This window comes from Haemaphysalis longicornis, unplaced genomic scaffold (assembly GCF_048455015.1).
Source record: "Haemaphysalis longicornis isolate Haplotype H1 unplaced genomic scaffold, Haemaphysalis longicornis Haplotype H1 scaffold_12, whole genome shotgun sequence".
In the NCBI taxonomy this organism is placed as follows: Eukaryota; Metazoa; Arthropoda; class Arachnida; order Ixodida; family Ixodidae; genus Haemaphysalis; species Haemaphysalis longicornis.
The window spans coordinates 4,800,607-4,822,002 of NW_027526225.1; the positions used below are offsets into that span (position 1 = coordinate 4,800,607).

The 21,396-nt window shown below is 49.4% G+C and overlaps 1 protein-coding gene across 2 annotated transcripts in view; it reads right to left on the bottom strand.

Moving 5' to 3' along the window:
• The window catches only part of Rhogap93b (MyTH4 and RhoGAP_KIAA1688 domain-containing protein RhoGAP93B), a 39,807-nt gene that overhangs the window by 16,721 nt on the left and 1,690 nt on the right, over positions 1–21,396 (bottom strand). Inside the window, exons 2-10 of one of the 2 annotated variants that reach the window (XM_077692774.1) lie at positions 19,325–19,426; positions 18,003–18,141; positions 15,268–15,348; positions 13,070–13,144; positions 11,190–11,526; positions 8,549–8,679; positions 4,322–4,624; positions 3,546–3,790; positions 1,053–1,353 (exon numbers count right to left, since the gene is read on the bottom strand). In XM_077692774.1, the coding sequence (XP_077548900.1) occupies positions 1,053–1,353; positions 3,546–3,790; positions 4,322–4,624; positions 8,549–8,679; positions 11,190–11,526; positions 13,070–13,144; positions 15,268–15,348; positions 18,003–18,141; positions 19,325–19,426 (1,714 nt within the window). The remainder of the gene's footprint in view (positions 1–1,052; positions 1,354–3,545; positions 3,791–4,321; positions 4,625–8,548; positions 8,680–11,189; positions 11,527–13,069; positions 13,145–15,267; positions 15,349–18,002; positions 18,142–19,324; positions 19,427–21,396) is intronic. The other variant, XM_077692775.1, reaches the window with a different exon arrangement.

Genomic DNA, 21,396 nt, shown 5'->3' on the forward strand with positions numbered 1-21,396 from the left:
TACTCGTCCTAAAAATTAGAGTGCGATAAACATGACACAGAAAAAGCAGGACAAGGAAACCACTCCTGCCTGCTGAGTTTAGGCTCACACAACAGAATGCCTCATTTAACGGAAGTCCACGCACGGCATAGAGTTTTACGCTGTGCTAGGGTAGACAACAAGGGCAAGCAACAGGGCAAGTTGACTAGCCCGCCACATGTCAACAGGAAGCTGTAGCAGTGCTCAAGTGCTTGCGCGGTCATAAGAGGAAAATTTGTGGAAACATAGGCAAACAGTACCAAATTTGGCGTTCCCTAATTTGAAAAGCAAGCTGTATTTTATCAAGTTTTGTTGGTACGAAAGCAAATGTTTGGCAAAAGTTCAGTTTTTGTCTCCTTCAGTTTTTGTCGCCTCAGTTTCAACGAAACAGGGGGGGGGGGGGGGGGGGGAGGTGGGTTCGTACTGAGTTTCACAACTGGTGCATATTTAAGAACTCCGGCTTAATCATAACAAAAATACCCACTGCGGTAACTCAGTGGCTAAGGCGTTGTGCTACTGAGCATGAGGATGCGAGTTCGATTCCCGGCCACGGCGGCCGCTTTTCTGATGGAGGCGAAAAGCGAAAACGCCCGTGTGTACGAGATTTCGGCGCACGATAAAGATCCCCAGGTGGTCAAAATCAATCCAGAGCACTCCACTACAGCGTGCCTCATCGCCTGCGCTGCGCCGGCGCGTTAAGCCCTACAATCAATCAATCATTCAATTAATTATAATAAACATGGAGCTCCAAAAGGATTTATTCGTCGGGGGTGATTTAGAAGCTCCAATACAGATGAACCAAGAAAAAATTTTAACCTTTTGCCAATTGCAGCTTCAAGAGAGAAAAGAAACGATGTGGCTGGCCAAGTCAAGTAGGCAAGGAATACCACTTGCTGCCATGGCAATGCCCATTATGGTGCCCGTGAGGATGCCCACTACGGTGCGCACATTAGCACGAAACTCTCTGTCGGACGGTCCGGGACTGATAATGGAGTAGGCCCAGGGCTTTGCAGCGTCGGAAGTGCAGCACCCACCTCGTCAATGTCTCCCGGCACGCGGAAGATGCCCTCGGTCTGCGCCCCGTGCAGCCGCAGCACGGCCTCGGACAGGGTGGTCTGCACCCAGGGCAGGCAGCGGTCGGGGAAGCGGTCGCGCTGCAGCGCCATCACCTCCTCCAGGCGGCTGCCGAACATGGAGGGCCGGAAGAGGTGCGCCCGCGACTGCGCCACCTCCTCCGCCGTGGGCCGCCGCAGGCCCCGCTTGGCCCCGCTCTGGGCGCCCCGCTCCAGCCGCTGGGCGCACGCACCCGCATACGCCCCCACCGACACGTCCTCCCTGCGTGCGCCCATCACAGCGCAATTGTCATCACCTCTCAGTTGGCTTTCCCTCGCGGCGCACCTCAATGAGGTAAAGCACCCTTTCAAGGAAGTTCAGGGGTTGGCCACTGTGTTCCTCGACTACAGAACCACAGAGCTATTAGAAGCTTTTTGTATTAAAGGGACACTGAAGTGATATGTAAACATTGCAGGATTACTAGCGCAAATTGTAGTCCGGAGTCCCCAGGCCATGTTTCGACCACTCTAGGCGCGTTTACGCGATTTTATTTAGTAGAAAAACTAATTCGAAAATGCTGTCCTCCTCTCTTTACGCTCGCCCATTTTCTGTGGCGTTTTCGTGTGACGTCAGGAGGGGATGAGGCGGCAATTGGCTGCGCAACTGCACGGCTCCCCGGCCTTCAGACAGAGTCAGTCGGCCCAGCGTTTCGTCCGCCGGCCGCCGGCGGGTCGTCGCAATCAAGGAGGTTAAAAAAAATTGCTTGGTCACAATTCGTTCGCTTAGTTGAAACGAAGCCAGGACACGTTTGTGAATGGAAGAATGTGCCTTTCTTTACTTGGTTTGTTTGTACACTGTATCTAGCTCCAAGTCAAGGCCACTTCACATAAGCGCTGCACAAGCGCACATGCGACGCTTCGCTGACTGGTACGCCAGTAGGAAAATATAAGGCCTCTTGAAGGCGGGAGAAGAGTCAGCGAAGTCAATATAGGTACTAAGGAAATAAAATCAACTGATATTTTTACCGTACAGCGTAAAACTAGGGTGCGGGAAGCACTTTTTTGCGCTGGGCGAACAACTACGCATCTGCGAACGCTTTTTCCGTCTACGAAATGCAATTGCTAGACGTGAGCTACTGTGGAAACTCGGGCGACGCTTACTGCACGAGCGCAGTACAACAAATAGTCACCTAATCTGCTTGAAATGCCAAAACTAAATAAAAGTGTAAACCGGTTGTACAATATATACCCTATATTAGCACGGCCTTCGCACCCCGCTTCGTGGCTCTGTGGTCTGGGGTGCTGGGTATGTCCCCGCAAGTGTTTTGCAAGTCACGAGTTCGAATCCCCGCGGGTACGTGCTTTTTTTTTGTAACTTAACTTTTTTGTTTTCCGCCGATGTTTTCTATATTGAGTTCACCTTTTTTTGGGCCGCAACGTTCATGGCTACACGAACTAGTTCACAAAACGCGCGCAGGCTGGCACTGGCGCGCTAGCGAGTTCTCGTTGGCGTGCTGTTGCCATAAGCACCGACTGCTTGCAGGCAGTGGGCACAGGCCAGAATGAACAGACCCTTGGCCTGGTGCGAACACGCTTTTTACGATACAGGCATGAGGGAGGCAAGCTCCAAATATGGGGGAAAAGCGCATGACATTTGGGCGTCTGCGGGTACGCGGAGGGCGTTCATGCACTGCGTAGGTCTCGGCTAGTGAATGCTACGACTACAAGCCGTCCTGGGAGGCTTATCTTGTGCATTTTACAGCCGACAACATGGCAGAAGCGCGGTACGACGATTACTGAGATATTGAGAATGCCCATCCAACAACGCCATTGGTTATGTTTTACAGAACCGAAACTGAAACCGAAACTTGTTTGATTGCTAACCTTGGGCATCGTCCAATCACGGCGCCCCTCCTCCCAACGTCACAGCCTTAGTTGGTGCGGCCGCCGCAAACCGCGCATAGTAGTTTTTCTTCTTTCGCGCTTTGTAAAATAATTACCGATTTGTCAACCGGATAAGCGATGAAAAGTGTGCTAATTTGAGCCAGTCTACGCAGTGCAAGCAAAAACGGGAGCTTGACAAATTCACTTCAGTGTCCCTTTAAAAAGGGGACCAGTGTGTCAGCAACACATCTCTGCTTCTGCGGGCCAGTGAATTCGGTTTTTTGGAAGCTTCACTTTGATGGCAGCTTTCTTACTGTCTCTCCCCCATTGTGCATGCTCCCAGAGATTAGACATGTATTTACACAAGACAATGCTTCAAATAAAACCAGTTGCGAGTGAGTGCTTGTCTTATCGTCCTTTTCTTGTTGTTGCCTCAGCCACGGTGTAATTTCGCAACCATTACGCACCAACTTGCCCAACATTGTGTTTTAAAGAAGTGGCCTCCTTTTTGATGTTGGCTTTCCCTCACCACACATCTTACTGCGGCAGAGCGCCCTTTACAGGGAGTTTCTGGATCGGCCCTCTTCTCACCGGTGCCGCTGCACGTAGCTCTCGAGGTACGGCCGGAAGGTGGCCGACGGGGGGAAGATGCCCAGGCAGACGGCCATGAGCTCCCATCCGCGCAGCAGGCTCTCGGCGCGGGGATTGTCCGTCGTCTGGCGGCAGATCTGCATGTACAGCTCGTCCCGCAGGGCCGCCTGGCTCCAGCCACGGGTGGCAATCTCCACCGACACCTGCTCGGGCGAGGCCTTCCACTTGCGGTCCCCCATGTAGGCCTGATCGTGGGGGTGAAAGAGCAAGCGACCCACAAGCAAGGTGTCAGCGCTCTTTCACAATTACGCACACAACAAACGGCTTCCTTTTCCCATGCCCACTTCGGGTCTGCCCTTTTGCAAACTAGGAATTCAATCTTCACACTGACTGACGCTGCCGCATAAATGCCGCAGCCTAGCTATGAACAGATCTTACAGGAAACACAGTGTTAGAGTGACCATACCGGAACAAGCAAGCTTTCTGACTGAGGTTTTTTAGATTGCATTACACCCTCCCGTTAAAAATAAGGAACCTCTTTTACTTCTCTGGCCTTACCCTGCTACTTCGTGGCTGCAAACGACACGAGGTAAGCTGCACACATCAAAATTTTGAAGGGAGATCTGCTGCCTCTACCATAATTTAAACTTTATCGTTCAATACTCCAGAACAGCCGTGTAAGAAGAGGAGAAACACTATGTCTGCCAGGGGGTGTAGCAGTAGTAGCAACGTCACAAGCGTGCACTTCTAAGAAGGGAGGCGGCCAGCGCAGACACCTGAATGAGCTTGAAGAGGTGGCAGGCGTCGTGCTTGAGCGACTTGTCGGTGGTCATGATCATGGGCTGCCGGATGGGGTCCTTGGACCAGGAGAGCATGTCCCGGAGGGAGAACTTGCGCCGGAACAGGCCCCGCTTGTGCCGATTCAGGTTGTCTTGCGCGTACTGCACGATGTCGCTCTCCGAGGGCGGCTTGTTGCGGTCCGCCGACAGCGGCCGCAGGCCGGTCACGCCTCCGCCGCTACCCCCACCGCCTGGAGAGGCCTCCCGCGAGCCCCCACCACCACTGCCCACCTGGAAAGACTGCACAGGGAGAGAGGGGGGATGACACTTACATTTCCACGCCCACAAAAGGACAGCGGGTCTCCAGTCTCCTACTGGTGGTGAGGATGGCACAAAGATGAAAGCAGCTGGGACACCAGACACACCGAGGCAACATATACCACTCACACAAACACAACTCTTTGGAGAGGTTAGTAGCAAGGGACAACCCGTTTGCTAGTTCCCCCCGAAAAAGCCCCTTTTGTTACCTAGATCGCTGCGAAACACATTTTCCTCCCCAAATATTGAGGCAACGCTGCCACGCCGGTTCTGCCACCAGCTGCCGCACCTACAGATCCTTTAGAACGAGTGGTAAAGGCGCACTTCAGGTTAGCCCTTTCTGGGGTCACTGCCATGTATTTAGAGCCACAACTCTGTATTAAGATTTGCCATGCACAAGAGAACCCGTTCTATCTCCAGCACCTGCATCAACACGCCCCGCAAGCCACAGGTGCGCTGATGCAGCCGCAGAGACCACTTGCACAATATGCGGGTAGCTCCAGCGACAGCTTCTAACCGCTCGCTGAAACTCAACTCGAGGAGCAAATGAGAGGGGCATTCGAGAAAAAAAGCTAATAACGTGGGCGGAATTTTCACTGCACAACGTCATATGCGCCGCTTACGAAAACGCCTATTAAATATCCTCCCCGGTGCTAAGCCTAATCGTCTCAGGTGGGGCCAGCCGGCATCCCCGAGCGCTTCGAAGCTCCCGCCATAGGGTGGGCACCTCCCCATTGGCAAAACTGGTCAGGCTACTCCCACTGACATGCACAGCGCGAGTCGCTTTCAGGCTGAGGCAGAAGCCGCCGCTGGCGCGCAATCGCAGACACGGGCGTGAAAAAACGCACGCGCAAGGCTCACAAAGACCCACAAGCGCTTGCTGGAACGATGCAACCCAACAAGCATAAGCGAACTCGAATGAAGGGCAAAGCAGCCGCATGCGGCGGCGGTGGCGCCATACGCAGTTTGTAGGCGAGGAGCTCGCTCACGGACTCCGTGGCTAGCTTCATCTGCGGCATTGGGCAGCCCAGCCCACGTTGCTGTTTGTGTTTTATTGACATCCCGTTTCGGTGCTTGCATCTCCCAGAATCTACTTCTACAACTAAAATTTCATACCTAATTCTCCATGAAACTTCGTTACATCGAAATTTCAGCAAACGGAACTTTGTTACACTTTGGTGAAAACACATGGTGTGCATACACTTGAAGTTATGAAAATTCCGTGGTTTGTTACACCAAAGGTTTCGTTTCATTGAAGTTCGTTACATCGAGGTTTAACTGTATTGAATCATAGCTTAGGAATGTAGAACTTGTATGTCTTAGAACTCCTATAATGATTATTAGGCTTAGTACAATTGCCTATATACATTGTGTGTATACTTCATTGTGCATTTGTTTCTGTTTCATTCGCCAATAAACTGTAAACAATTGTACCTTTCACAAAACCACTGTTATGTGTTTGAAAGAGCAATCTATAAGCTACAATTTCATGCAAAGCAATGCTAAATTTATCCAGCAGTTCAAGAGGAAAAAAGTTTTTGTGGAAGTGCTTAAAATTGGCCATTTTCCCGCCGTAACAAAGGAGCAGGGGTGAGACAGCTGATTCAGATTTGGGAGCAGTTTTTGGAGCAGCGAAATCTCGATTTTGGAGCAGAAGAACCTTGATTTGGAGCAGAATGACGACATTTATTACGTCACCTTAGGAGCCTTAAGGGGGCAGTTGGGTCTTTGGGGCCGAAAAATGGTCAAAAAAAGCGTTTTCGGGAAAATGGCATTTTCAGCCTCCACAGCCATTTTTCTATCAGTCTGTAAATTTCCTCATCAAAGGGCACCATATTTTGTTGTTATTATATTATAATCGCATTTTAAAGTGCACTCTACAGCTCAGTAATTGCAGAATTCGAGGGTGAAACGGCACTTTTCTTGCAATGCAAACCTAGCATTTCATCCTCAGATATCTTGGCACCCAGAGCAGGTACAACTTTAATTCCTTTTTCTTCTGATACCGAAATGTGTGGAGAATACAATGTTGGAAACAAATTTTTCAAATAGAGGCTTTGGAAAATTAATATTGTGTTCAATTGGCACCACCTGTGAGCGATTTCTGGCAGAGCACGGGAGAAGTGAAGTTCCCTGTGTTGAAAAACGACCAAAAATAGCTGAATCAAAAAAGTACTTCCTATGTTGTATTCATTAGTCATTTGTCTGCCTAGCCACGTGGTAATTGCGATTCTGTATGGAGTGGTTATTTTGTAACTGTGACCCAAAATAATGGCAATTAATCATTATTTAACTCAAAATATAATCAACTTACAAAAGATGTAATGGCAGATTTGAAATGAGCACAAAAAACTCTATAACTCAGTGCAGTTTCATTAAAATTGGTTGGTAAATAAAAAAAATAGCTCTAAGACCAGTCTGCCCCCTTAAAATCAAATTTTTGGCAACTCGGGGGGTGGGGGAAGGGGGGGTGGTGCACTTTTTAATGGGGTTTTGAACGTACATAACACTGAAACAGCCTTTCAATGAAGTATTTTCTACTACAGTATCACAAGGCACGAACTGCGCTACCTTTTTACAAGCCATTTATAAATTCTTAGGCTCTATGCATAGATAGCATGGAGTGCCGTTGAAAACATTGAATCGAAAAACTAAGCAATCGTAAGGCATTTTCATTATCATGTGAATGCTGAAATTATTATTTTTGTTATCCCAGACTCGGCTTTACACACAATTGTAGAGGCATGGCAAAAGTTGCGCAAAGCAAGGTGACAATCTTCGCACCCCACCAGCCCTCCCATTTGAATCCCCAAGGTGCGCATTGACTACGATCACAATTTGAATAACGTTGGTATGTTTAGCCACCTCCCTCTTGGCATTAAATTTCACTTCAGATAGATAAACAATTATTACTAGCGTGCAATAATAGCCCGTCCCGCTATCGGCCACTGCTTGAACATTTTGCGGCGATGTAGCCTGCGCCGCCAATTCTGCAGTGTCGATCGTCTCATTTCCGCCATTCGCAAGCTTGCTGTCAAGGGCAGCAATAACTTAGCGTTTTATTATAACACCGCAATGAGTCCGAAATTTCACTTCACGCACCGCGCCTCTCACTCGAGGCCGAAACACGGTGAAATCACGGGCCCCACGTTGTTTTTGATGAACTCCCGTTCTGCGAGTCACGCAACTTTCCTCACCAGATCAAACGACTAAATGAAAACCCCGCCACCCCCATTACCAAAACCACAGTAGAAATCGGTGAAGAGCACTCTGCCTGAACCACGAGCAACTGCTTCGCCCGACGGCCATGTTTTCCAATATTCACCACATCAAGATGGCGGCGCCCAGTATTGCCGTTCTGGAGATACGGCGCTCCGAAAATTGCCGTCTTTTCATCAATTTTCACAAGTAGTTTGTTGCCCGAGTACACATACGTATTTTTTCTAAAGAACTTTACAATTGTTTTCCACGGGAAAACGTAAAAAAAAGACACAGAATATAACATGTGCAACCCGACATGGTGACCTTCGAAAAAACTATCTTGGGGACAATTTTATGCGGGTTTTTTATCTTTACAATCAGGATCACCTTGGGGGTGCTGGAAAATTATGCCGTCAGTAAGCATTTTTCCCCACTGAAACTGGCGGGAGTGTTAAAATCCTTGGCTCTCAGACTGTTTTGGAGCAGTTTGGCGCAATTTTTGCAATTTTCAAGCTTTTGGAGCAGCCTGGCGCAGGAAAGCAGATTTGTATCAAAAGTGCGCAATATGCGCAGCTGTCTCACCCCTGAAGGAGTTAACCATTACTCAAGGTCATTACGACGCAATGAACGACCTTGCGACACATGGCGTAGTAAAGCTTTCGCTGTCAAGCGACTCCCAAAGGCGGCTAGACTGTCCCCCCGTACCTGCGACTTCTCGAGAAGGCTCCCTCCGCCCTCCGGCCGCATGTGGCCGACGCGACGCAGCGAAGCGTGCTGCGTGCCCCCAGGGTGGCCGATCGGGGAGCCCGATGTCCAGCTGCCGTTGTCGCTCTCGGCTGCACACACAGCACGCGGCACTTAGGGCACATGCACCTACAACGGAGAACTGTGGCGAAAGGGGGGCGAGGCGTGAGACGCGGACCAACACTTGCACATCTACAGTCACCTGCTCCAACGTGTAAATGCACATCTTTAACGTTAAACCAAGTCCGAGATTTTGCCCCTCACTTTCATCCAACTCTGAACCGTCACTAGGCAGCTCGCTGCATGTGCGTTTACAGAAGGAGAAAATAAAAAAAGAAAGAAACCAGAAACACTAGTTGTTCCTGCCAAAGCTGTGATTCTTTAAAAAGATGGCTCCTACATCTCTGCAGATACAAGAGTATATACTTTAACACGAAAGTAGAGAGAAAGTGTCAGCGTTTATTGGTGTGTTGCATCACAGGATTCTTACAGACTGTCATCTGCCATAGTGGGACTGAGCTCTCACCCATACATACCCATCATAATGATCATTTGCACATTATCATCATTGCGGGCGGTTCAGTCCGTTCCCCCGTTGCCGAGTTCCCCACAGGCTTAGTAAAGAAGCATCCCTTGGAGATACCATTCCCCTAGTCTAATTTCACCTTACAATACATCTGCGTAAGCACACCTGTGTACAAACATTACACCATATTTGCTTCTGTATAAGCTGCCCTTCTGTATAACACACGCCCCTAGCTTTGAGAAGCAAAGTTTGAAGTTACAATTACAAACGCCCCTAAACTAGGTATAAACTCTCGCCCGTCGCCAAGGGCAGAGTTCCACAAAGGGCTACAAGATGGCACCAGCTAATTTAAGCTATTCACTGCACATTATTACCATTATTGCTGCACAACACAATTCCACTGCACCTGTCTTCCATTTTCCACAGCGACCTGTCAGTGCCATTTCGTCTACCATTTGGTAAGTGGTTTCAAAGTACCTGTGCTACTAGTGGAGTCTGTTGTATTGCCAGCTTTTGGATGCAAACAAGCGCAAGACCATTTTACACTGTGATTTCAAACTTCAACTTGTAAAATACGCTGAAGAAGGCGATAAACAGATGACTAAATGCAACAGATACGCCTCCACTACCATGAGCCATCTTTCGCAATTTCGACGGTAGTAGTCCACAGTTGTGTGGCAAATGCCAAAACAATAGCCACCTGCAAGCACATATAAAAACACCTCCGGTGGCTTTTCATGGCCCTATGTTTGACGTTGGGCAAGCAAAAGAAAGTCTTCAAAAAATATTATACATGACCAGTAGATGGACCATGCTAAATTAACCTTTTCAGGCTTTACATGCCAAAGCTGCGCCTTGGCTACACAGTGTGCTCAAGTAGAGGACTACAGTAAATACGTATAGACCACATCAGGATCTTTGAACGTGAGCTGAAATCTTGACACGGCGAACCGTGCTTCGACACTCTGTGTCACCATGATGGTTCCAATTTCAATCCTGTCCTCTACAGTTCTTGCCGACTGTTTAATGGTCCTCATACAATTTGTCTATGGTTGCTTTTATAATGACACAGGACAATCACCCAACGCTGGCGTGATCATGGTGACTGCTGCCACTGCGGGAGGGCTGGTTTGTTGACTGGTCGCAAATGTGGAGGAAGTGGGGTGGGAAAGCGCCTAAACGTTCAAAAACAGATGTGGACGAAAAAAGACGGCAATGCAAGACGAGAGTGCACAAACAACTCTGCTTGTGCGCTCTAGTCTTGTGCTCCTGTGTTTTTAATTTGCAGCACTTTGGCGCCCAGTACAGGGGTTTCGCAGCGGCGAAGGCAGCGGTGTGCACGTAACCAAGCGAGTGAACGAGCCACTCCAGCAGAAAGAAAAATGGAGAAGTGGAGTCTGGCAAAAGTGTGAGGATGGGGGCGATGTGCTGCTAGAGCCTCATCTCACTCCCGCTGTTTGTGGCTCATCCAAACCACGCGACATTTCTGCAGGAGGTTCAAACACCATCTGCAACAACATGCTCGGTGGCAGCAAAGCACGCGATATAACGGCAGAGCAGTGCACGCCACTGTGCATTCGCTGATCACGCGATACCTTCCTGTGACGCAGCAGATACGTGCTGTGACTGAGAGGGCTCACATTCACACGGCAGGACAAGTTTGGAGGGATTGAGCTAACCAGCAGTTAAAATTCAAAGCCGGATTTCCTTCTCATTGTCTTCTACAAGCGGCATAGCACTGACTGTATGCATATCGCTAACAGGGGTTGCCCCGTCACAATATTGTAACTATACTTGTCTTTGTGCCTGCTTCCTTTAACAACCGCGCACCCCTTACTGAGTGTTCCTCCTGTCACAGCGGCATTTCACAAACACAGCTTCCACTTCACCTTCATCAGGTGCAAGTATCGTCCGTACCCCATGTGATGTACAGGCACAACCAGGAGTTTTGAATGGCAAATCTGCCTGTGTACGTTTTGTACCGGTAGCTGCCACAAACGCCTGTCAGTCAGCTCGCCCAACTCCCCCCCCCCCCCCCCCTTCACTTGCCATTCACGTCCCCTCGCTCAGGCTCACCCGAGAAGCGACCTGTGGTGCCCCCTCCGTGATGGCGGTGGTGGTGGTGGGGGCCTCCCCTCCGCCCGTCCACTTCCTCCTCCTCCTCGCCCTCCCCCTCATCCTCCTGGGAGGAGGAGGGGGAGGAAGGGGCACTCATGGCCTCGTCGTCGGCAAAGTCCTCCTCGTCGTCGTTGTCGTGGCCCCAGTCGCCGGCGGCCGACGAGGCGGACGACGACGAGCCGTCCTCGAACAGGTCCAGCCGGTAGCCCAGCAGCTTGGCCTGCTCCAGGATGTAATGGTGCAGGGGCAGCTGCGCCCCACAGCCCAGCGCCGAGGATGACGACGAGGGGGCCTTCTGCGTCCACACACGACGACATCGTCAGCGGGCAGGGTTCTCCGGCATAGCACACCAGTTGCGAGACTTGCTTCAGAAGCTATTGATTGGCATGGAACCCAGGGGTCAAAAACTGAACAGCGCAAAACATTTACTTAATAACGCAACTTGATAAAACAAAAGTTCCTTTTCAAAGTTACACAATATTTACTATGTTTCCACGGTGTTTCCTTTATTACTTACGGCAGCAGCCGCAAGCGCTCGAGCACCACTTCAACTTTCTGCCGACAGATGGCAGGCTAGTCAACTTGCCCTGCGCTTGTTCGCCCCTGTTATCCCCCAGCACAGGGGGGCCAATTGCGGACCGGTTCTTGATACAGTGGGCCTATGGGTAGTTCTGCAACTGGTACACACGGAGTCACTCTGATCAGTGCGGACACCTCGAAAAATAAGCTCAGAGACGCAAGAACCGAGGGGAACACTCGGCCAGCTGCAAACAGGCATGTCATATCGGAGATCTTTGATTATCAGTCCCATACTCCCTACGGACAATCCGGCATTAGCTTTTTTCATGTACTTCTATGGCACAGGAAATCGTCAGACTACCCATGGAATATACACGGCGGGATAACTCAAAAGGGTCCCCCGGTCTTCATATTACGTCACCCGTAACTTATAAGGCCTATCGTATCGTACAACCTATTGTATATGCACACAAATAGGCAAGCAGTAAAGAACCCTCTCACAAATTTAGCAACGGTGTGAAAAATTCCTTCGGTGACATGAACTTCGCAACGCACAAATAATCAGGTACAAAAGGAGGGCCACGTGTTTGACAAAAGCTTTTATGGAGGTAAGTTGGCAAGCATTAAGTGGACTACGGTAGATAACAAAGACACAAGCAGGTGAAGTGATGACTTGCAGAGTACGAGATAATTTATTCATTCACATAATTACTGCAAGTCTGTGAGAGGCATGGCGTAAGATATACTCTTGAGTGTGGACACACATTTCAAAACAACTTTTTTTTTTAATAATTCAAATAAAGTCGCGAAACCATCTGAAAACAGCAGCCATGAGACCGTTTACGACAGTAACCTCCACTGCGAGAGAAAAGTGTTCGGATCTTTTCAGCCCCTCGTCACAGTGTGGCTATCGTAACCGCTCGGCTGCTTGCCACAGCTTGGCCGACTCCGCCAATGGAGTCGGCCAAACATTTGCGCTTGCCGCAGTGCTTGTTGTAGTCGTTTCAACATGTTCTTGGCAGGCGTTCGAGGTAAGTAACACTCAACACAAGCTACGAAACACTAAACCGAGGTGAATGTGTGCCGTTGTAGACGAACACTCGCCCTAGCGAGATTTCACATTTCAGTGCAACGAAAAAACTAGCGACAAATGCTTCATACGGGATTGCAAAAACGGTACGTGCAGCTGACAAGAAAAAGTGACAGCCAAGAGCTGTCACGGCCAAAAGCACACCAAGAGCTTCTAGCAAGCGGGTTTTCCAATAAAGCTGCCAGACACTCCTCTATGCAACGAAGCGGCCAATAAGAGCAGTACGCACCTTGCGGTGTTGCCGTGGCGATGGCGCAGGGCTGGTCTGGGTGGAGACGGTGCATGTCGTCGGTTCCTCCCGTACCTGTACCCCCCACCATCATTGCACAAACAACTGTCAGAGAGAGGAGCCCAGCTGCGAGGAGAATTGGCACCGCAGTCAGCCAATCCCCCCCACTGGGCACATCAAAAGATGACGGTGCGCAAGTCTGCAGAACAAAGCTGCGACCTGAAAATTCTATTTCCTGAAATCGTTTCCTCACTCACCATTCCGTTCGGTTCCACATTTCCGACCCACTTTTGCGGCACGAAATAATACAATGTTCTTAGCCAATCCTGCCCCCCTTCTGTGGGTATGACCACCACATGGCTCATTACAGTCTCTGCAATCCTTGCACACTGGTGAGCTATGTTGCTTATTTTCTTTACCTGCCCATTGTTTTTCGCTACCCAATGCCTTTTGGAATTTGACAATACTCTAACATTTGTAGTTGCGTGGATGTAAATATCTTTGCTTTTGTACAAAGATTACAGATTTTAAGCACACGGAACTACTTTTAGATGCGACAGTAAAAAGAAAAAAAAAATTATGAGCGTATTCAGTTCAGCCGCCTATCTCCTGCACAGCTGACAACAAGGCCAACTTTAACTGTTTTCTTTAGTGAGCTAGTTACAAAAGCACAACCACTTACTTAAATGTGCATAAGCTAAACTTGCATGCTAAAGGCATGCATAAGCTAAACTTCAAACCCCCTCCCTTCTTTTTTCTTCGAGGTGAGGGGGGGAGGAACCAGCTAATTTTCTAGTTGATAATCCAGCTATCAACTAAAAAAGTTCAACATAAATTTAAACTGTGATGACAGGTGCTCAAGCATTATAAAGCTTTTAAAGCTCCTCACAAGATAAACCACGTGGGCGCGGCAGCTGACTTTGCTCGAGGGGAAAAGCAGGCACCAGTGTTTCCTCAACAATGCCCAAACGTTCAGCGAAAAGAACTTTAAAAATACTGTACACAAACATCCACTGCAGTTTAACATGTTCCATATTTTGCTAGTTTGGTACAATCACTTACACCTACTGTCTCAGGCAAGGATATCACTATTGCTCCAATTGCCAGGACACGTTTCCAACATTGCACCTGTCGCAAGTGTCAAGATCACGATTTTCATCTGCTCAACATACATCGAAACCGAATATTCTATGCGCTAACAATATCCCTTTTAGCCTGCTGGAAGAAGTCCTTTTAGGAAATGTTCACATCAACGCTACAAGGTACAATAAAACAGGGCAGTTAAAAAAGCGGGGACTGCAAAGCATAAACCACTGGACAAAGCTGTAATTGCAACATGTAGTGCTGGTGCACTAACTAGCCCACATTATCCTCTGAAGAGTTAAATTCCGAGGGCAAACTTCTCAAGGCTCTACAATTCGATGCCACACGTATCGCTCCCTGGAAAAATTGAGTTGCGCACTTGCGAAACGCAGCAGAGCTCGGTAGGCTGCACCCGCCTACCAGTGCCTTTGCCTACCAGTGCATCTGCCCACCAGTCACCGCCCACAGTACGTAGAATGTTGAGCATACCTCCCTTGCCAGAGGCAATGCCTTTTAAGAACCAGGTGTCCTATTCCGCCGGCACATTAAAATCAGCTGGGACCACTGGTGTCCGCACCCTGCAATGGTTAAGCTATGACCCGGAATACCAGACTCTCAGAGCAGCTGGTTGTCCCGCAAAAACAAAAAAAAAAAAAAATCCACAGCAGCAGGCAACACAAAAAACTCAGTCCCATACTGCATGCAAGGGTAACCAAGAAGAAACAACAAAAGAGGAGAAAAAAAACAAAGATAAAGCACACTGTTTGCGCAGGCCAGCAATTTCTGTGCATTGTTTGGCAGGGTGCCTCGACGGATTCTGGGCTTCGGGTTTCACGAACCGTGCCGACATTTACCACCAAATGAACAAACCCCATATAACTGGATGCAAGGAACCCAGTTCACGTACATTGCACGCGCTTCATGAACCTGAAAGTGAACCCTCAAGCAGCGAGTGCAACTCACTTCCAATACAGTGCGCAACATTTGATTCCTTGCTATTGGAATAAAAAATTTCCCTCGATCCGAACCCCGCACGGACTACGGCCCCCTCGAAGCCTCCATCGAGGCACCCTGGTGACAAGCGTGCGATAAGAGGGAGGAGGAGGGCCACTTACTCTCGTCTGCGTGCCGACGGACTCTTTCCTAACGGGCGCCCTCAACACCTGCTCTTCCAGCTCTGTGCTTTCCTTCAACGTCTGCAAAACGCACGCGCACGCCAGGCTCACTGACGGGCCCCGCCTTTCGGGAACGACGCGGTGACCGGCAGGGAGCGTGCGACCGCAAGAAGCCCCAAAGCCCTCACCCTCAGTTCCCCCCTCACATCTCCGGTCGACGACAGTCACGGTCAGCTTGCGCTACACAGCTACCTAGTAAGCCAGCGTTCAACTCGGTGTGCCGAAGCTGTCAGATGAATCTGTCTATCACAGAAAACGGGGATGCTTGAAATTTCGTTTCCTCAACATCTGCAGTTAGTCACAGCTGAGAACAGGTGGTCAGCTGAATGCCATTTGGTGAAGAGGCACCAATTAGTAATTTTTTTATCATACAATATGACGCGAACATGGGTCCCGATGAAAGAAATTAGTCCACTTGAAGCATGTTTGTACATCCCAGCATACCCATCATTACCATATTTGACAAAGGGTGCCTGATGCATTCCCGAAGTGACTGTCCTTTACCGGAGGGTGTGTCTTGCCTGGTCACACGAGCAATTTATACAGCAGTCCTCGCACAAGCCCGGCAGGTCACCGGCCGGGGGAGGGGGTGTGAGGGGCAAAGACCGCGACAGTGGGTTTACAGACGCACAAACGCGCATGCCACGTGCAGTGGAGGCATGCGCAGCGGAACGGGGAGGTGTGTGAACAGAACGCAACAACCAAACACAACCAAACAGAAGCACAAAACGATAATGCACAACAGGGAGCCAGGCACAGACGGGAGGTGAGGCCATCCACTCCGTTATCTGACCTCGACAGGCCGCAATATACAATCCGGGACGTTTGTGCCTTCGCTTGTCCATGGCCGTCAATGTAGCACACACCTTGAATCCCTTTGAACTGTCCTCAAAGTCTCGGCTCCGACCGGCCTGCAATTCGAGTTGCCCTCCAAATTTCGGGCTCCGTCGTAAGCTTTGTAAACCGTGCAGACTTCTTTCCTTTCAGCGTCTTCTCCATCCTTTTCAAAGCACTTTTGACACGTACTTACTCTACAGTGTTTTGCGAAGTCCACTGGTTCCCACTGCAAAGCTCCGAACGAGAATCCACATAAATGCTCGCATACGGGGGCTACACAACGGGGCACGTGGGAAGAAATCATTCAAACCCAATACTCTCACCACTTGACTACCACAGACACAACAAATCTTGAACTCCGTTGGCAGGCTGCTGAAAAAATCAGCACGGCAGCTGAGACGGCAAGTTCTCAGTGTGGTCTGCATTGTAATATAATCTAGCCGCCCTTTTACAATGACACACCTGCTATGACATGTACAACTGCTACCACAGGCAGTTAGCTTCCCCACGCTTCTCCCATAACAACTGCCCCTACGGGAGAGAAAGGGTATGAACAATGCCACGGGAGCATCCTGTTCCTCTTGACCAACGGGCTGCTTGCCAAAGTGCAACAGTCCAGCCATTAGAAGAAGCAATGGTCCAGCAAGGAAGCAACGAGGTCCACTAAGTGTCACTTCCACTGCATTACCTTCTTTCAAGAAGTCTGCGCTGAAGCAAAACTACTCTATTACCTGCCTACTACATTGCACATCTGTTGTCGCACCGTATATTGCACTCATGTAAGAGCTGCCCTTTTTTTTCCCCCACAAACACCCTGGAGTTTAGATGGTGTGCAGCACTTAAATGGAAGTAAACAGGGCAACGCAGACAGGTAACCCTGTGTGGCCAATTTTTAACAGCGAAGCTCTTTTAGGTCGGGCCTTTCGCAAGTCTGCTGTAGGTCGTGCGTCACACAAGGGTAGGAGCAGGTTCCGAGGCATACCAATAGAGGGTGCAGTGGTCTCGCAGGGGAGGTTCCTCTCCCTTCCGCTAGGGGAGGCAGCCAATTCCTTTGCACGAATTGCACCATGTACGCAGCGACGGCGCTGCCATTTTCGGGCGGGTGCCTGTTGGCGTTCGCTTCGACACAAGAGAACCACAGCTCTGCTGCTTCAGCGGATTGAACACTGGGTGGAACTGTGTTTACTTTTGGGGAAGCTGTATTTCATTGCCCCTGCACATGTACGACTGCTGCCACCTCATGCGAACACGTTCACGCTTACACTTCAGCCGTCATCAACTCATCCCTATCACGTCCACACCTGCCTCAACTGAAAGTTGAGATAAATAAAGATGACGTGACAATTTTCTAGCCTAGAAGGAAGTCAGCTATTACAGGGTGGTTAGCTGTCCCCAGTCAGCTCATTTCCTCCTGCTACCTGCCAGGGTTTTATGGCTTCTGAGCAAGTAAAGCCAGCAGGCACGTAGTGCAGTAGCTGCCGCCTTTTTTCACCGCAACAGGGCTGCCATCCTCTAACAACCTCTGGCTGAATTCTCTTCTCAACTCCGGGTGCTGAGCCGAGGAGGTGCGGCCTCTTAACCCACACTGCGCCTTGAGTCAAACTGCAACAGGGTGGTCAGCAGGGCAACTTAGTTTAGTGACATACCGACGACGACAACAACAACAACAACAACAAAAAAACAGACATGGGCGAAGTGAGTGCAGCAAGACAGCGACCAACTTGACGCTTTCCCTTCATCCGCATCGACCTTTCGCCAATATGAAAGAAAAGCGCTTTCGGCTAGCTTGGACGGTGACTCTCGACCGGACCGTTGTAGTGACCGGAGGCCGGACGCACCTGCAGCTTTGCGAGGGGGATGATGTCACAGTTCTTGGGCCTGTGCCACACGGTCAGCTGGCTGCTGGCGTTGTAGTAGTAGAAGCGCGACGTGTTCTGGTCAAACAGCTCCCACCACTGGTTGTCGTCCGTCAGCTTGCTGCACGAAAACCAGGGGGGGAACACGGGGACGAGAAGGACAGTGAGGCACTGCCCGGTCACCCCCCCCTTGACAAAGACCCTGTAGCCCATTTGTGAGTCTGGCTTTACCGAATCAGTGGACCGTGCTTTTCTGCAGGAGCTCATCAACATCACCTTGGTGTTACACAAGCAATTCGGTTGCTGCACTGCTTCACATTACGTGTCCGAAGAAGTGCCTTGACTTTGTTAACTAGCAGTGCAGCAAACTCTTTTCTCAATATTCAAGTCACTAAAGGTGCCTCGCAGGAAGAGGTGGATAATATAGAGGTGCTGCTCTCCTCCGGATATGCGTTGAGCGGCATATTCAGTGAGCTTAACGCAACCCCTAGGCACTTTGGAAAGTAAAACTGCTCCTACCTCAAAAAAAGAAAGGCGCTGTCATGCGACCGAGCTCCTTAGTCAAGGAGGTTTAAAAACGCTTGAATGAAGTTCACCGTCATCTTTTGCTGGGCAGCGTGAATTTCTAAGTAAAATATCTGTCACCCTGTAAGGGCGAGCCTTTTGAGCAGCATTGCAACATTTTGCAGCAAAAAGTATACTTACTTAAATGGTCCTTCAAGAGCGGTAATGCTTTTTGGCCAAGAAAAGTCATCTCTATCAACTGCACCCACCCTCACACCTGAGAACAGGCTGACACTATGATGTACTAGTTTGAGCAAGACAATGTCGTTTGGGATAGTCAGTGCCATCGCAAATACTGCACGGAGCTGGCCGACATAGTTTCGCACTAACAAGACAAACCTGGTCTCACATCCCTCCAGCAAGTTCCCCATCTCTTTCTGGTGACCGAAAGTGTGCTCCGAATATAAACCACAATGTGCGCACTTTGTAGCGCCTTTGTCTTTTTATTTACAGTAGTTCTTGCCTTCCAAATCATGCCTGTCGTTATGCTACACAAAGAGTAGAGATTAATACTAGTGCATTTCGTCTCGATCTTGTTCTTCATTCCTCCTTGTGTATTGTGTCATTCTTTTTTTCTGCTTATTATTTTCTTTCGTAGCTTTGTAGCAAACTTTCATGTACCAACCCCCTTCCATAACACCCGACCCATGTCCTGAAGGTGATGTAAAAAAAAAAAAAAAGAAGTTAAATTAGTGAACCCGGTCAGTTGTTGCCTCCAGTTGAAAGCCCGTCGTACTCACATCTTGACGCCCATGGGGGGGTCCCAGACGCACTCGCCCGTGGTGAGGTTGGCGTACATGTGCTCCTTGGTCCGCGGCTCAATGATCTCCACCCACTCCGCCCTGCAACAAAGGAGGAGGGGGAGGGAAAGCAGTGTTGACGCACGCAGTTTCCCCTTCAAACACTGGGCATTGAAACACCAAGGGCAACTTCGGGGCAAAACTGCATTCGAAGCAAGTTGGAAAGCGTGCCACATCCACTATGACCGCCGTTTCCCAGTCATAAAGGTGGATGGGAAATGCATCAATTAAAGCACACTGAACGGACTACGACATGCACTGCTTCCAAGCAAAGCGAAATGAATATATCGCCAGAACACGTTTTCACGCTAGAAGCATTACCTATCAAACGTTTGCGGCTCACACCTGAATAACACACAGGGACACGCGATCACACGTGCTCCCGCTCATCCCACAAGGAGGAGGTGCAGACTGCACGAGGCTTTTACCTACACTGGGGCTACACCAGTGCAGCCAGTTTGGTGCACTGGACCTTCACTCAGTGTAACGACTGTGGGCAAAAAGAATAGCCTCATAAAAAGCAAGATGAGAACCCTGCTCCTTCCTTATTTAACTTCTGGTGCTGGTCCTGAGTAGGATTAGTGGACACTGTCCATCACACCAAAAGCACCCCTCCTACACCAAGGCCACTTGCAGTGGCTCCAGCAATGCATGGCCACATTTGCCACCAGGTTGCAATGCTCTACAAAGGGTTCTTTTATTGTGCAAATGAATGAACAAATTTTTTACAGGCAGGATGCTGTAGTGTCTCGTGACGAAATCGAACGGACGTTTCAGACGAGAAGTGATAGCACCAGACAGCAGTCTCCCACATTAGAGGCCCCAGAAACATTTCAGTTGATAGTAGCGCTTCGTGTTGTGTTTCTTCCTTTGTCGTCGTTTCCAAGTAGCGCTTTTGCAATCATGAAACAAGCCTGTTGGCGGTTGCCGGCTTGTACTTTTATTCAAAGGCGATGCACGTGGCGTACACTGGTAGCAGAGACACTTTTCTGTTTTTTAGCTGCATAAAACATTTTCATCTGCCCTATGCAGATACTCTCCTGCGCATTTGCAAGGTACTGTGTGTGGGAGCAGCCTTACCGTACAAAACACATTTGGGGCCATTGCAAGACCAACAGTGCTTACACCACAGAGACCAAAAAAGGGGAGTCTAGTCACGCTATTTTTGTCCATGTGAGTAAGGACTGTCCACACCCAGCAACAGCAGTCAGATTTTAGCCTTGACAGCAATAACAGTGCCGTCTGCATGATCCCACACCTGCCGCAAACACCTGTGCTGTCAGCTTCACCTTGTCCTCTCTCAATCTCTCTTTAGCGGTGCCCAATTGTAGTACACTGCACAACCCTCAGCAATGCGTCACCCAATAATCTAGCTCTCATTTCGTGTGTTCTGGTAGAAATCCCCTAAAATAGAAGACATTGACGCATAGCAAGGGACCGAATGGTATCACCAGACATCTGGAGAGCAGAAAAAAAAAAAAAAACACGTACCCGCACTAAAATTTCCCTCGGATAAAATCCAGTCTAAACAGGTAGTACATGCTGCAAGGCAAAGTGTGGCATGGCTGACAGCATTCAAAGATGTCCCTTTGCACAGTTACAACCCAGTGGCAGACGTTACAGCAGGAAGAAATGGCATGACCTGCCGGTTGGACAAAACAGCTGAGATGGAGAAGCCAGCTGGGATGCAGTCTTAGCATTTAAAAAGAAAAAAATAACTTGGATATGGATATGGTGAGACACCACTCGCCGCGGGCGGATTCGACTTTCTCCTCCGATTTTGTCTGCCCCACAGGCAGTGTGTTCAGACAGGCACAGACTTGGGAATCCAAAGAAGCACAAAAGGAGGAGGGGTTGCGGGGCGAGGAGGGGGAAGAAACAGCGCACCACAGTTTTAATAGAAGCAGTGGGAGGTCTTTGGGAGGGAACTTGAACCTCCAATCGACATAGAATGGCTTGTAGCAATGACCGTTTCCAACCTCCATAAGCCACATTCTTTGCCCATCCTGGTA